At 41.8% G+C, this 15733-nt stretch overlaps 1 protein-coding gene across 5 annotated transcripts in view; it reads right to left on the bottom strand.

Annotated features, from left to right (window-relative positions):
• Positions 1 to 15733, bottom strand: part of MCM9 (minichromosome maintenance 9 homologous recombination repair factor) — a 62325-nt gene that overhangs the window by 34528 nt on the left and 12064 nt on the right. For 3 of the 5 annotated variants that reach the window (XM_072141688.1, XM_072141693.1, XM_072141690.1), the window contains exon 7: positions 7536 to 7655. In XM_072141688.1, coding sequence (XP_071997789.1) covers positions 7536 to 7655 — 120 coding nt within the window. Of the gene's footprint in view, positions 1 to 3474; positions 4072 to 5484; positions 6718 to 7535; positions 7656 to 15733 lie in introns of those variants that run through there. The other 2 variants (XM_072141691.1, XM_072141692.1) reach the window with 2 other exon arrangements.

Raw genomic sequence — 15733 nt, 5'->3', positions numbered from 1 at the left:
TTGAGGAGCCTTTGACCATGCCAGGACCAAACAGCTTTGATTCACCCAAATAAACAAACAGTCTACTATTGTTCCAAATAAAAAAGACAATAACAGGACATTTAATTTAATCACTGGTTTTAATGCTCCTCACTCTCAAACAAAGAAAATTCTGACTTCAAATAGGAATATCCTTAAGGCTGACCCATATCTCTCTGATCTCCCCACATAAACCCAATATATCACTTTTTGATGTGGTTAAAATCTAAAATGAAACTCTGCACCCAGGTATTGCCTATCCATCCTAAGCCCCAGAGACTATACAAATGGCTCTATTTTTGAGATATAAGTACTGGAATGCAAATGTGGCCACCAGTATATTGGCTGCACTAAGCAATGCCTTAGACAGAGAATAAACAAACATTGACACAATGCAAAAATAGGGGTTTTCAAAGAGCGTTTCCAAACATCTCACTGTAAAACACAGAAAAGATTTTTCCAATGTTAACCACTTCCCGGCGCGCACCGCACTAGTACGGCATGCCGGTGCATGGAGCGGGCTCGCGGGTGTTGTCATGTCAATAGTTGCCGGCGGCTTCAAAAAGATGGCGGCCATCTTGCTGCGGATCGTCGTTCCCCGATGTAAGCTGTCTCATTTTAACCCATTCATTACAACGTGCTAATTGCACATTGTAATGAATGAGGAGGAAAATCCCCATATACTGCCAAGCTGTAAAATCCAAGCCCACAAGAAAACGTCGCAAATGTGTTTTTTCACCATTTTCACTGCATTTGGAATTTTTTCCCGCTTCCCAGTACACAGCAGGGAATATGCAGTCACTATGAAGTGCAATTTGTTACGCAAAAAAATAAGCCATCACGTAGCTCTTTATGTGAAAAAATAAAAAAGTTAGATTTTTGAAGGTGGTGAGTGAAAAATGGAAGTGAAAAAAGTAAAAAAGGCCAAGTCGTTAAGGGGTTAAGATCTGTCCAGTTAAACAAATATCTGCCAACAGATTTCAAACCCTAAAAGTTATAGAATCATATTGGATATACAAATTCCAAAGCTTGTATTCCAATGGCCTCGATGAAACGTTAATTACGTCAATATACATACATTTTTCTAGTAACCGATCCCTCCAATTAATCTCTTCCACATCACCTTGTGATTCTTTGCATAGAAATATTAATAATGCTTTAATGTTTATTATCTTCATCCCCTACCTGTGCAAATTTGGTCCATCTCTGTTCAAATTTATAGAACATTATTCCAACTAAGGTACTTGAAGCGCCCTCCCTAGGAGTACTCAGTTTTAAACATCAGCGCAAGCTCTGTATTAAATGTATCTTACAAAACCTGTATACTATATTTATATATTACCACTTTTAAATCTTTTTGTATGTACTACTTTTGGTTAATTTCCATGGATATACACATGTATATATATTCTGCCACCCTTTGCTTTATTAATTCCCCATTTCCTTCACCATGTTAAAATCCACACCATTTCTGAAAAATAAGGGGACAGTGCTGTTCCTCCCCCTTCCTATAAAAAACTGCCAAATATCCTTGCCTCTTAACCAGAAGCAAACTGTAATCCTGTGCTACCAGTCAATTTGTTATCAAACTTTCTCTGGCTCCTTGCTTCTTTAATATAGGACATTGACCAATTGCTGCATATTTTTTAACCCAAGTGGATAACTCATTCCCACATGTTCTCTGCTGCCAGTTTGTTTTAGTGTAATCCATATCTGCTGACAGCGCCTGTGGCGAGTCCTTTACATACACTATATATATATATATATACACACACTATATGCCCCCATTACCTTATTATCCCCCCCCCCCGCCTTTTCCATAATAACCCCCCCTTTACCTTAAGAAAAATATATACTTTATAAACTTATACTAACTTGTAATTAAGTATAAATTCTAATCATAAACAAATCATCTCTATGGGAAATTGTGTATATATTACACAAACACACACACACACACACATATATAGATTATATATATACATACACCCCGTTTCCTTGAAAAAAAAAAAAAAAACATTTATAAATATACTGTAGCAAAATCATTCACAAACATTGGCATAACCAGCCAAACTCTGAATTCCATGACGAATTTCTTGTGACTCTATTTCTATGTACAACAATCTATGGTACATTTGCCCCTCCTTGTATTTAAAGTCATATCATCATATTCTGGAACCTCCTTCATAACTCTCCAAAACCCGAATTTCATGCTGAATTTCTTGTAACTCCATTTCTTTTAGAACCATAGTCCCCAATAACTCATGCAATAGCACTTTCCTTAAATGATGTACAAAGTCGTCTTGCAGTATGTCATTGATCTACTAATGTATGGTGTGGTGGGAGCTGTTGCATTGACTGCAGCTAACTTACTTTAAGGGGAGGACTTATAATTCTTAGCATGAAACAAATTGCACTAGGTTTTTTTTTTACTTTGAATCAAGAAGATATTGGTAAACAAAAAGTTTTATTCAGTTTATCATACTCTCCATTATTCAGTAATTCCATCCTCTATTCTTCCCCCTTTTTTCCTATACTCATAATCAATACTCATTCTACCACTACTGTATATAGTATATGGTTGCATCTCTGATCTGTCTTTCCCTTGTTTGAGATGGGTCAGACAGTAAGTGTTCTCCTTAAAGGAAACCTACCACTTTAAAATGACCCTTCTGACCCACAAATACCTTAAGCTAGCTCAGGATGAGCTGATGCCGGACCATATTTTCAATTAAACCAGAAACCGCTGTATTTGTACAAAAATGATTTTCTTGTGGTAGTAAAATCTCCCTTCGGCGCTTCTGTAAGCGTCATACGGCGCGCACCCTGGACCCTGCTCTGCGATCACGCTCTCGTCAGCGCCGCTCCCGTCACTAATTTTGCTGTGCCCGAGAGCCGGTGACGTCACCGAGGTCTCGGGCACACTAGCGCATGCGCACCACCTCCTCCCGGCGCGTCGCGGCCGCATCCCATTGCGCATGGGCGAAGCCTCGCAGTGGCGGGAACCCCCCCTTTCGTTGGTGGGAGCGGCGAGCATAGTGTGTATAGTGTTAATGTTCGCTCACCCCCACGGTCTTCTCTCCGAAGCCTCGCGATACTACGAAGGCTTCGCGCATGTGCAATGGGATCCGGCCGTGACGCGCCGGGAGGAGGTGGTGCGCATGCGCTAGTGTGCCCGAGAGCTCGGTGACGTCACCGGCTCTCGGGCACAGCAAAATTAGTGACGGGAGCGGCGCTGACGAGAGCGTGATCGCGGAGCAGGGTCCGGGGTGCGCGCCGTATGACGCTTACAGAAGCGCCGAAGGGAGATTTTACTACCACAAGAAAATCATTTTTGTACAAATACAGCGGTTTCTGGTTTAATTGAAAATATGGTCCGGCATCAGCTAATCCTGAGCTAGCTTAAGGTATTTGTGGGTCAGAAGGGTCATTTTAAAGTGGTAGGTTTTCTTTAAGGAGAGATGGCCAATAAGGGCCACTTTAAAGGCGTGTGGAGACTTTAAAGCTATAGATGCTCCACTAGGGAATTCTGGGAAGTCAATATGTTTTCCAAGGGGTTAAATGGAAACCAATGCCTCATTTTGCTTAACTGGTTGGGTCTCCTCAGTACAGCCTAAGGAACTGGTTTGGCTGTGTGAGAGGCTATTGACTAGGGTCAGACAGTAGGTGCTCTCCTTAAGGAGAAATTGCCAATTTAGGCCACCTTAAAGGCATGTGGAGACGAAAGTTTAGAGGGACGGCCGGGTCTTGGTAGATTTGTAGTGGTCTGATACTCCTTGCATTTCAATAATGATCGCTTGCACAGTGCTCCTTGGGATGTTTAAAGTTCTTTTTGTATCCAAATCCGGCTTTAGAACTTCTCCACAACAGTAACACGGACCTGCATGGTGTGTTTCTTGGTCTTCATGCGCTTTTATCAGAACATGGGAGACCATCGCAGAGCAGGTGTATTTATACGGAGACTTGATTACACACAGGTGGGTTATATTTATCATCATCAGTCATTTAGGACAAAATTTAATCATTCATAACTTCTGGAGCAAGTTTGCTGCACTGAAAGTAAAGGGGCCAAATAATAGTACAGATTTTTTTTTTTTAACAAAAGTTTAAAATATCAAATAAATTGTGTTCCACTTTACAATTGTGCCCCCCTTGTTGTTGATTCTTGCCCATAAAATTACAATTTAAAATCTTTGTTTGAAGCCTGAAATGTGGCAAGAGGTAGAAAGTTCAAGGGGGTTGAATACTTTCACAAGGCACTGTATAGACAGATGACTGGCTGGCTAGTTATATACTGGGGGGGGGGGGGTTGTGACCAATGCATTTTTAATCCTAGGCTTATACTCGAGTCAAAAGGTTTCCCCAGTTTTGTGGTAAAATTAGGGGTCTTGGCTTATGAGTCAGTTTATACTCTAGTATATACTCCAAGTCATATTGTGAATACCGCCATGTGAATGTACCCTAAGGCTTATGTCCAGTAACCCTACCCCATAGCCAAGACTTAAGAAGAATATGGGAGATTATTGTAACATAAAGAACTGCAGGAATTTCTGCCAATTACTGGTGTACTATAACTCCATGTTATTGTTGACCATGTATGGAGAGGGCTCACAGGTTGAGCTCTTTAAATCCATCGCCCTATTTCAGTTTTTATTTCCATTTTTTAACTCCCCACCTTCAAAAATCCCTAACTTTTTTTTTATTTTTCCATGTATAGAGCTGTATAAGAGCTTGTTTTATAACAAATTGTACTTCCTAGAGTCAGTATTTTATTATTCCATGCTGTGTACTCTGAAGCTGGGGGAAAAAATGCTCTGTTTTTACACCTTTCACTGTGCACTCCAACTTTATATAGGTTTTGTAAAGAATATTTAACTTTTGTAAAAAATAAATTACATATTCTGCATATTTCCTAATAACATTTCCATACTTTAAACAAACAATTAACTGATCAGCTACAGAACACTACAGATGTCTGAACGAGAGGCCCTGGAATTAAGTGGTTAACACCAGTGACTGGTGCATAATGTAGGCAAAAACCAACCTTGTATGAAGAGGTGCGCCCTCTTCATACATCCTAAATGGCACCGTGACATACAATTATATCACATGTCATTAAGAAATTAAATGGGTAGTGCCATGAAGGAAAAATTCTAATCACTAATTACATTCATGATAGATAAATATACCTGTGACATTTTTTTTTATAATCTCAATTTACAAAATGTTAATTTTCTGTCTCCATTAGTACTTCTTATGTGTAATTTAGTTTCCCATGGTTACTAGGTTACTATTATAAACTTATGCCGACTATGGTTATGCAGGTCTTTCTGTCAGGTTGGATTTCCTCACACAAACGTTTATGGTGTTCAGGTGTGGGTGTGCGCGTAGGCTTGTGCGTGTAGGCTGGTGGCTCCAGCTTGTCTCTACAAATATATATGTCCTCACATTATCAGTATATGAAAATGTAACATTTATAAATACACATATACAATATAAAGCTTCTCTACATGCATTTTGGCTCCTCCCCCATTTGAATGGTCACATGATCCTGATGACCAGGTCCTCTAGTGCCCCGGGTGTAGCACTCCCTTGGTATGGTACAGGGCAGGTGTTGGTGATGCAGGGTACACAGCTTTCCTGCAGTCATGGCTGCTGCCAACCAGCCACAGCAGATCAGGGGCAGTTAGTACAAGGGCAGATAAGGCATGCTGCAACATCTAGTTCCACCTGCGAGTAAGAGGTCACTGCTGTGTCAGGTTCTGTAGAGAAAACTAGAGGCTGCTAAAAATCACAGCTGTGCCCACCATACCATTTACCTTAACCTGTCCTCCCCCAGCTGCTGGAGAACTAAAGCTCCCAGCATGCACTGCCTCCTGTCCTCCAGCTGCTGGGGATGAGGAACTACAACTTAAAGCATACGCTGTCAAACAGTGATGTTTTAGCTACTAGAGAACTACAACTCCAGCATACACTCCTCCAGCTCTTGAGGAACTACAACTCCCAGTATGTCCCTGCACACAGCATTGCTCCATCATCACCTGTTAGGGCATCACTTCAAATATAAAAAAAACAAAACAAAAAAAGATTATTGCAGAGCTGCTGTTTTGTTTTCCTATATCCCCTGAAAAGAAGGTAACAAAAGTTCAACAATGAGTTTATTGTTTCCTAGAATTGAAGCAGGAAAAATACACCTTGTTATATGTGACATAGCAGAGGTGTGTGAACAGGTTTGATGTCAGGGTTAGACTGACTGCTCAGCTAAGCCACGCCCACAGAATTTTACACTGATGCCGAGATTAATCAATTTGAAAATTTCTCCCAGTTTCCCAGAACGTTGTACCAAATGTTGAATGGTAGGATGGTAGGATGTACAGTTTGCCCCGCAGATAACAATCTCTCATAAATCTCTACAAACGTAAAATAGTTATGTATTTTGGAAGGTGAGTAGTTTAAAAATTAAAAAGTGGAGAAATGCAGCCTTCCTAAATGCTTACGATTGCCATAGGCCTTTTGCCAGCCTTATGGACCAGTTTATTGTGGTCTTTTTAAAACTTATTGAGAGACATTCAATCCTTAGTAATGTCCCCATCTTGACAAATTATCTGCTTCTGTATGACCATCTTCACTGTGATCCATGGTATCCAATGCCTTCAGAATTATGGTTACCCTTCTACTGACTGGTATCAATGAGGTAACCTGTAACCGTGAAATCACTTTGATGTGGTTTAAGCTGTTTACCAATATAGAATGAAACTTGGAAAATCCTACTAGAAGAACTGTTCTTTATATGGGGTTAATCACAATCGCTATAAATGATAACAGCTGTGTACCGACTACTATTTAACATGATTTTAAATGTGATCCAACCGTATCCCTAATTATAAGAAGGTTTTCACACTTATCCCACTACATTATTTTAATTATTTTTATTTCCCCTAATTCATTCAGCTCGTACTCTTACACAGACATATACATATCTGTACAATCACACCCATTTATACACACAGAGCTCTACGCTTATACACAAACATTTACACACTAATGCACCTATATACACAATGTATAAAGTATATACGCTCAAACCTACAATATACAGTAAACACACCATATAAACAAAACATCACATACATACAGTACCATATACAGACATATAGTATGTATACGCTTTTCCTGGGGGCCAGTAGCTGCTGAACGTGTGTGTGTGTGTGTTAGTAGAAACGAGAAATCTCCCTCTCCCATCACTTCTAATCTGTCGGCTCAGCTGGGTCCCATAGAAGCTGCTATGGCTGCTACCACTGTAGTTAGGCCCCTAAGCAGATTATGGGCCATATTAAAAGTGGAAATAAATTTGAATTGTTTTTGGTCTAATCTTTTAACATGAAAAAAACTTGCATTTTAATAGGCTTGTGGAGATTTCTGTCCTCTGTACAGTAAGGCATGAATAGGACACATATAAAGCAGCTAAAGTAAGAGGCTCAACATTGATAGTAAAAAAACAAAATAAATGCACCAACCTGCACTAGTTGATCCAATACCAGCTGTCAGAACAGATCTAGGAGTTATCTTTACTGCATATTTCAAGAACTGTGATTTTCCTGTACCAGGATCTCCCACAAGTAGAAGATGGGATTCTCCTGCAAAAATACAAGACGGGAAACAAATACAAGAATTCATTAGGCAACTCTTTTTGATAAAGAAAATTCAATTTTACTACTTCACCCCATATGCAGCTATCTGTCCAAGCAACCCTACATGTGAATATACCTTTGCATAGTCAAATCAAGAATTTTATGAGTGACTGGAATGAATCAACATTGACCCCCCCCAAATTATTTGTATAAGGTGAAGGTTCTTTTCTGACAACGGCTGTTCTGACACCATCTTAATTCTCTTATACAAAGCGCCAATACAGAGAGAAGAGGCAGCACATGACCACCAGGATCTGGGTAATAAGAGGTCAATGACAACTGTGACTAAGGTCACTGATGGCTCTTACTCCACCATACCAGACTATGCAAGCACAACTTTTTTTTTTATTATTATTATTTAAAAATTTTAGTGAGGGGAAATAACAATTTTAAATTTTTTCCTAATTTCTTTTCATTTTTCAAATGGGGCAAAAACTACTTTATATATGTGTCCCCTGCTGTTCTTTTATACAGATCACAGATGTGTATACAGATAGAGAGATTTGTAATCTGTATACACATACAAGCAGAGAGGATACACATTGCATCCTACTTGCATGCATTTCGCTCACTCGGCACTTAGTATGAACTCTGTATTTGGTGGCTACTTTTACAGGTGGTCGATGGCACTGTGTGAAAGTGCAGAATGTCATGGAAACAGGCAGAGCTCTAAACTACTGCAGCTCTGGCCATTGTAGAAGCCCAAGCGACAGGAACATTGAATGACTGTGGTTACATGACCTTACATTGGGCCGCAAGCTACCTGTCAGAGGAGAGAAATCGACATTTTTTGAAGGAGTAAATTTGCCTGAATTAGTGTCTATATTTTGTTTTTACTCTCTGTCCCGCAAAAGATTATATATTATATGTATATTATATTTTTATCTAAAATTTGTTCGGCACTACAGTTACCCTATCCGACACACAGTTACCCTAAAGCAAAATTTGCATATTGGCAAAAAATGCAGAACATTATTGTAATGTCTATTTTATGGTAACAATATACTATAATCAGAAAATCTGTTGTCATATTAAACAGGAGACCCGCAGAATAGTACATGGTTGCTTCACAGAACTGGAGACATCTAGTCTTTATGGCAGAAGCCCTCGGTCATGAAGGGGTTAAAGTAAAAATTCAAACCCCAAAATAAAATAAGAATACTTCATTTCTCCACCCCAAAAATAAAAAAGTTAGGGCCATTAAAAGAACATGCAAAAACAGACAATTTGGGGGGGAATTTATTGTGCCATAAGCCTCTTGATGTATCCATTGGGTGACGCTGAAGGGCTGAACACTACTTCTCTGGGGGCTGTGAGCACCCTGCCATGTAGTGTGCAATACATTGTGATTATTACAGAGCTTCTGTATCAGAAGCTGGCGTTAAAAAAAAAAAAAACCCTTGGTCCTTAAGCAGGTAGTAGGGGGTACCAAGATAGCACCAATTTGTGCCATTATGATTACCATAACAACTCACAAGCGAACAAGTTGTGTGAGTTGTGTGGGGTTGTCAGTAATATTGTGGAGACCCATACCAGCTGTTGTGAATAAAGTTCTCAATGTGCAGTGAAAATTTGATGCTATATCACAGAAGGCTCCTGCCAAGGACAAAACTGCCTTAGTTATAATAATCTTTATACAGCGACATCATATTCCATAGAGCAGTACAGCTTGTGGAACACACCACAATAAAACTAATTTACAATTGTGTCCATTTTCTGCAACCCCTTCAGCCTATTTTGGCCTCCAGGACACAGTCCCATTTTTTAAATCTGCCCCGTATCAAAAGCGGTTATAGCTTTGGAACTACTGTATATATACTAATATATCTAGGGGATTTTGAGATTGTTTCCTTGTGACAAATTGTACTTCAAATTAGTTTAAACATTTGGATGATATTTTCTGTGTTTAAATTACGGAAGAATACGGAAACTTGGCAAAAGTGTAAAAAGATTCTCTATTTTCAAAGTTCTAAATTCTCTACTTTTGAAGCAAATAGTCTAAGCAACCATACATTCATAACTTACATTATCCAAACACCTGCTTTACGTTGGCATGTTTTTTTTTTTTTTTAAGAATCCACATATTTTACTAAAAGGCTTAGAATTTGGGTGCTATTTTTCACATTTTTTGGAGGGAAAAAAAAATAATAAAAATCGCCTAACCCTGTATTTACAGGGACCTGTTCAACCCCATTGTGGAAACTACACACCTCAACGTATGAAAAACCACTGCTATGAAGTTTGTTAACCCCATATGCGTTTTTTAGGAATTAAAACAAAATGGAGTTGCGCTTTACAAATTGTAATATTTTTGGACAATACATTCATTTTGGGAGGAAAATGAAGCATTCACAATGGATTAAATAACAAAAGGCTCCACAAAGATTGACACCCAATTTCTAAGAAGTTTGTCAATATATGGCCACATGTGATGGTAATCTGCTGTATGTGCACATGGTCGGAAATAGAATGGAAGGGGCGCCATTCAGAGCAGATTTGCATTGACACATTGTACAGGCTATACATTTTTTCTTTTTTTAATGTGAATATATAGGGGCTTATTTTTCTGCCAGAATGATGCAGTTCTCTGGTACATTATTTTGGGGCATTTATTGGTAATTAATGAGATTTCATTAAATTCTTTGTTGGTGGGTTTATACTCAACTTTAAAAAAGATATATATATATAAATTAAGTAATTTTTTACAGTATACAACTGTATACAACCTTGGTGGTAGATATCCCCTAAGTCCAAGATGAAAGACAGGGTACAGATGAGCCTGAGGGGTTCCAGGCTCCATAGGCATTAATGGAGTCTGGAGCCCCTCTGGTTCCTTTGCATAAAGTATTTCATCCTGGTGGTAGATGTCCTTTAAACCAGTTATGCTCTAATCCCTGGTTCAAGTCCAAGACACTGCACTCGATATTGTATATTTCTTTCACAAAAAAAACAAAAACAAAAAAACCTCTGATGGGTTTTTTATCTACTTGTTGCCCTGCCCAGTTGGTTGCCTAGTAACATTTGAAGAAAACACACTCTGGATACGGAGGTCATGAATATGTCATCCATTTTTCTCCAGATCTATTGACTTCTGTGGAGGTGCGTGGTCTGCATGCTGCAATTTTTTTTCTCACTTTCTGCACATTCGTGAAAAAATAGCCATGTGAACAGACCCATAGGAAATGGTGAGTGTTTGCCATCTGCAAAAAAAGGGTAGAACAGGGACATCCAAAACACCTGTTTACATGAGCCCTTAATTATACAGTTTAGTATACCATTACTACCTTTACAACACAAATACTATACTGTCATAAAATACTAAAGCTCTCCTGGCAAATCACTGGCTGACCATTACTAATCGCATGTGTTTCAATGGAAATGCAAATGTGATCAGGCAGAGCCCCGTCCCAAGACGTTTGCATTGCATTTCTAAATGCAATGTAAACGCCCCATGTGACCACACCCTTGAAAGTATTGTATCTGTATCGAGTATTGCAATACTTTTCTGGGTATCGTACTCAAAATCCTGGTAACGGTGTAACACTACCCGACCTTCTTCTCCACCCAAAATGGTTCTCGTCCCCCCCCTCCTCCCCGAAAGGAGAGGACCTGGTTGATTATGTTCAGTCTTTTCTTCAGAGCTCTGAAGATTTGAATGTAGAATGGTGCCCAGGAACAACTTCCGTTTGCTTGGGGATAGGTTTGACTTTTCTGCATTTAGAATCCAACAAAGATCCTGCAGAGTGTTCCTTGTGCTTTCTCTGCTTTGTATGAGCTCCGTTTTTGAGTTTGCAATCAACAAAAGATTGTCTTAATATGGACGACCAGAATGTTCCTGGTTCTCAAATGCGTTGCAACTTCTGTCATGATCTTTGTGAATAGTCTTGGGGGCGATGAGATTCCGAACGGGAGGGCCCAAAACTGTAGGCGCGTTAGTTTGCCTTCTGCAGATAGGACCACAAATCTCGGGTACTTTTGTGAGGAGGAATGGTTAAGGTCGTGGTTATATACGTCCTTTATGTCAAATTATACAGAAAAAGGCATTCTGTTTAATAAAAGGCATTGTTGACTTGATAGATTCCATCAAATTACTTATATATTATATAATTGCACTCATATTCAGTATAGCTGTCTCCAAGGCAGAGGTCGCATTAACGCCTCACCACGCGTCATAGACGCGTGATGAGGCGCCATTACCCCCCAAAATAATTGCCATGCGTAAAGTTACGCTTGGCAATTATTCCTTGCAGCGCGCAGGCTGAGCGGCTCGGCGCGCGCTGCAAAAGAGGTAAATGTCGCGCGATCACCGCGCGCGCCGGACCGCTCAGCGCGACACTTGACACAGTGATCTGTGTCATCAGCGCTCCGGAGAGAGAGCGCAGGCCCCGCGATACCTGTCGACAGCGGGGCTGCTGCTCCCTGTCCTGCTCCATCTCTACCTGCCCGCAGATCCGGACGGGTGAGTGTGTAATTGTAGGTGTAATGTTCTGTGTGTGAGTGTAGTGTGTGCTGTGTTCTGTATGTGTGAGTGTAGTGTGTGCTGTGTTCTGTATGTGTGAGTGTAGTGTGTGCTGTGTTCTGTATGTGTGAGTGTAGTGTGTGCTGTGTTCTGTATGTGTGAGTGTAGTGTGTGCTGTGTTCTGTGTGTGTGTGTGTAGTGTGTGCTGTGTTCTGTGTGTGTGTGTGTAGTGTGTGCTGTGTTCTGTATGTGTGAGTGTAGTGTGTGCTGTGTTCTGTATGTGTGTGTGTAGTGTGTGCTGTGTTCTGTATGTGTGTGTGTAGTGTGTGCTGTGTTCTGTGTGTGTGTGTGTAGTGTGTGCTGTGTTCTGTATGTGTGTGTGTAGTGTGTGCTGTGTTCTGTATGTGTGTGTGTGGTGTGTGCTGTGTTCTGTGTGTGTGTGTGTGGTGTGTGCTGTGTTCTGTGTGTGTGTGTGTAGTGTGTGCTGTGTTCTGTGTGTGTGTGTGTAGTGTGTGCTGTGTTCTGTATGTGTGAGTGTAGTGTGTGCTGTGTTCTGTATGTGTGAGTAGTGTGTGCTGTGTTCTGTATGTGTGAGTAGTGTGTGCTGTGTTCTGTATGTGTGAGTGTAGTGTGTGCTGTGTTCTGTATGTGTGAGTGTAGTGTGTGCTGTGTTCTGTATGTGTGAGTGTAGTGTGTGCTGTGTTCTGTATGTGTGAGTGTAGTGTGTGCTGTGTTCTGTATGTGTGAGTGTAGTGTGTGCTGTGTTCTGTATGTGTGAGTGTAGTGTGTGCTGTGTTCTGTATGTGTGAGTGTAGTGTGTGCTGTGTTCTGTATGTGTGAGTGTAGTGTGTGCTGTGTTCTGTATGTGTGAGTGTAGTGTGTGCTGTGTTCTGTATGTGTGAGTGTAGTGTGTGCTGTGTTCTGTATGTGTGAGTAGTGTGTGCTGTGTTCTGTATGTGTGAGTAGTGTGTGCTGTGTTCTGTGTTCTGTATGTGTGAGTAGTGTGTGCTGTGTTCTGTATGTGTGTGTAGTGTGTGCTGTGTTCTGTATGTGTGAGTAGTGTGTGCTGTGTTCTGTATGTGTGTGTAGTGTGTGCTGTGTTCTGTATGTGTGTGTAGTGTGTGCTGTGTTCTGTATGTGTGTGTAGTGTGTGCTGTGTTCTGTATGTGTGAGTAGTGTGTGTGTGTGCTGTGTTCTGTATGTGTGAGTAGTGTGTGCTGTGTTCTGTATGTGTGTGTAGTGTGTGCTGTGTTCTGTATGTGTGTGCTGTGTTCTGTATGTGTGTGTAGTGTGTGCTGTGTTCTGTATGTGTGTGTAGTGTGTGCTGTGTTCTGTATGTGTGTGTAGTGTGTGCTGTGTTCTGTATGTGTGTGTAGTGTGTGCTGTGTTCTGTATGTGTGTGTAGTGTGTGCTGTGTTCTGTATGTGTGTGTAGTGTGTGCTGTGTTCTGTATGTGTGTGTAGTGTGTGCTGTGTTCTGTATGTGTGTGTAGTGTGTGCTGTGTTCTGTATGTGTGTGTAGTGTGTGCTGTGTTCTGTATGTGTGTGTAGTGTGTGCTGTGTTCTGTATGTGTGAGTAGTGTGTGCTGTGTTCTGTATGTGTGAGTAGTGTGTGCTGTGTTCTGTATGTGTGAGTAGTGTGTGCTGTGTTGTGTGTGCTGTGTTCTGTATGTGTGAGTAGTGTGTGCTGTGTTGTGTGTGCTGTGTTGTGTGTGGTGTGTGCGCAGTGTGGTGTGTGCGCAGTGTGGTGTGTGCGCAGTGTGGTGTGTGCGCAGTGTGGTGTGTGCGCAGTGTGGTGTGTGCGCAGTGTGGTGTGTGCGCAGTGTGGTGTGTGCGCAGTGTGGTGTGTGCGCAGTGTGGTGTGTGCGCAGTGTGGTGTGTGCGCAGTGTGGTGTGTGCGCAGTGTGGTGTGTGCGCAGTGTGGTGTGTGCGCAGTGTGGTGTGTGCGCAGTGTGGTGTGTGCGCAGTGTGGTGTGTGCGCAGTGTGCGCAGTGTGGTGTGTGCGCAGTGTGCGCAGTGTGGTGTGTGCGCAGTGTGGTGTGTGCGCAGTGTGCGAGTGTAGTGTGCGCAGTGTGCGAGTGTAGTGTGCGCAGTGTGCGAGTGTAGTGTGTGCGCAGTGTGCTACCGAAATTTTCATACTCCTCCTCGGGTAAAAATACTCCTCAAAAATGGTGAGAGGAGTATTTTTACCCTTCTGGAAAAATGTTAGTGCGACCTCTGCTCCAAGGATTTTTTAAGGATACTCTCAGATTTCCTGTCCACCGCTTCTTTCTATTGGGAAGCATCCTCAAAAGGTAAGATGCTTCTTTTTTTACGACACAACAAATTTTGAGTTATGTTTGTGGAATAATAGCCTGTTCCTGAATTCTCTAGGAACAGCGATTCTTTTTTCCGGGTCTTTCCATTAATCTACAATTAACTCTCCCAATGCAGTATTAATGGGAAAGACACGTTTTCTCTTAACTTTATAGGAAGCCTACCATTTGAAAATGGACATTCTGATCCACACATACCTGTAGCTGAGATGATGCAGGAAAATATCTTGGTTAAGCACATAAACCAGCCTTTTTGTTATAAAATCGATTTTTATATTATGCTAATCGACCACTCAGCGCTTCTGTGTACGTCACACAGGCCAATCCGCGCTTGGGCATTAACATACCGTATATACTCGTGTATAAGCCGAGTTTTTCAGCACAAAAAATGTGCTGAAAAACGTCCCCTCGGCTTATACACGAGTCAATACTTAATATATATACTTAAAAAATAATAAACTTATATACTCACCCTCCAGTGGCCCCGACGCGCAGCGCTGCTCCCCCGATGTCCGCGCGGGTCCTCTTCTGGCTTCCACGGCCGTCTCCTTGCTTCTCTAACTTCGTGCCGGGCGCCGCCATTGTTTTTCTTCCAGGCGGCGCCTAGTATGACGTCAGCAGCAGCGCGTCATACTAGGTGCCATTCACGGGAGAGCAATGGCGACGCCCGGCACGAAGTTAGAGAAGCAAGAAGACGGCCGTGGAAGCCAGAAGAGGACCCGCGCGGACATCGGGGGAGCAGCGCTGCACGTCGGGGCCACCGGAGGGTGAGTATATAAGTTTTTTGGTTTTTTTTTTAACGCTGGGCAAGCTGTATACTACTGGGGGCAGACTGGGCAGTGCTGTATACTACTGGGGGCTGTGCTGTATACTACTGGGGGCAGGCTGGGCTGGCTGTATACTACTGGGGGCTGTGCTGTATACTACTGGGGGCTGTGCTGTATACTACTGGGGGCAGTGCTGTATACTACTGGGGGCAGTGCTGTATACTACTGGGGGCAGTGCTGTATACTACTGGGGGCAGGCTGGCTACATACTGGGGGGGTCTGTGACCAATGCATTTCCCTACCTCGGCTTATACTCGAGTCAATAGGTTTTCCCAGTTTTTGATGGTAAAATTAGGGGTCTCGGCTTATACTCTAGTATATACGGTAATTATGCAGGCACGTTTTATCCCCGCCTCCCCCCAGCCGTTGACATCACCAAGCCCTCAAGAGTACTAGTGCACGCGCATCGCAGGCTCGAATGGCA

The sequence above is a fragment of the Engystomops pustulosus genome, chromosome 3 (genome assembly GCF_040894005.1).
Source record: "Engystomops pustulosus chromosome 3, aEngPut4.maternal, whole genome shotgun sequence".
Classification (NCBI taxonomy): Eukaryota; Metazoa; Chordata; class Amphibia; order Anura; family Leptodactylidae; genus Engystomops; species Engystomops pustulosus.
Note: the sequence above shows the minus strand (reverse complement) of the source record. Positions and strands in the feature narration are given on the sequence as shown.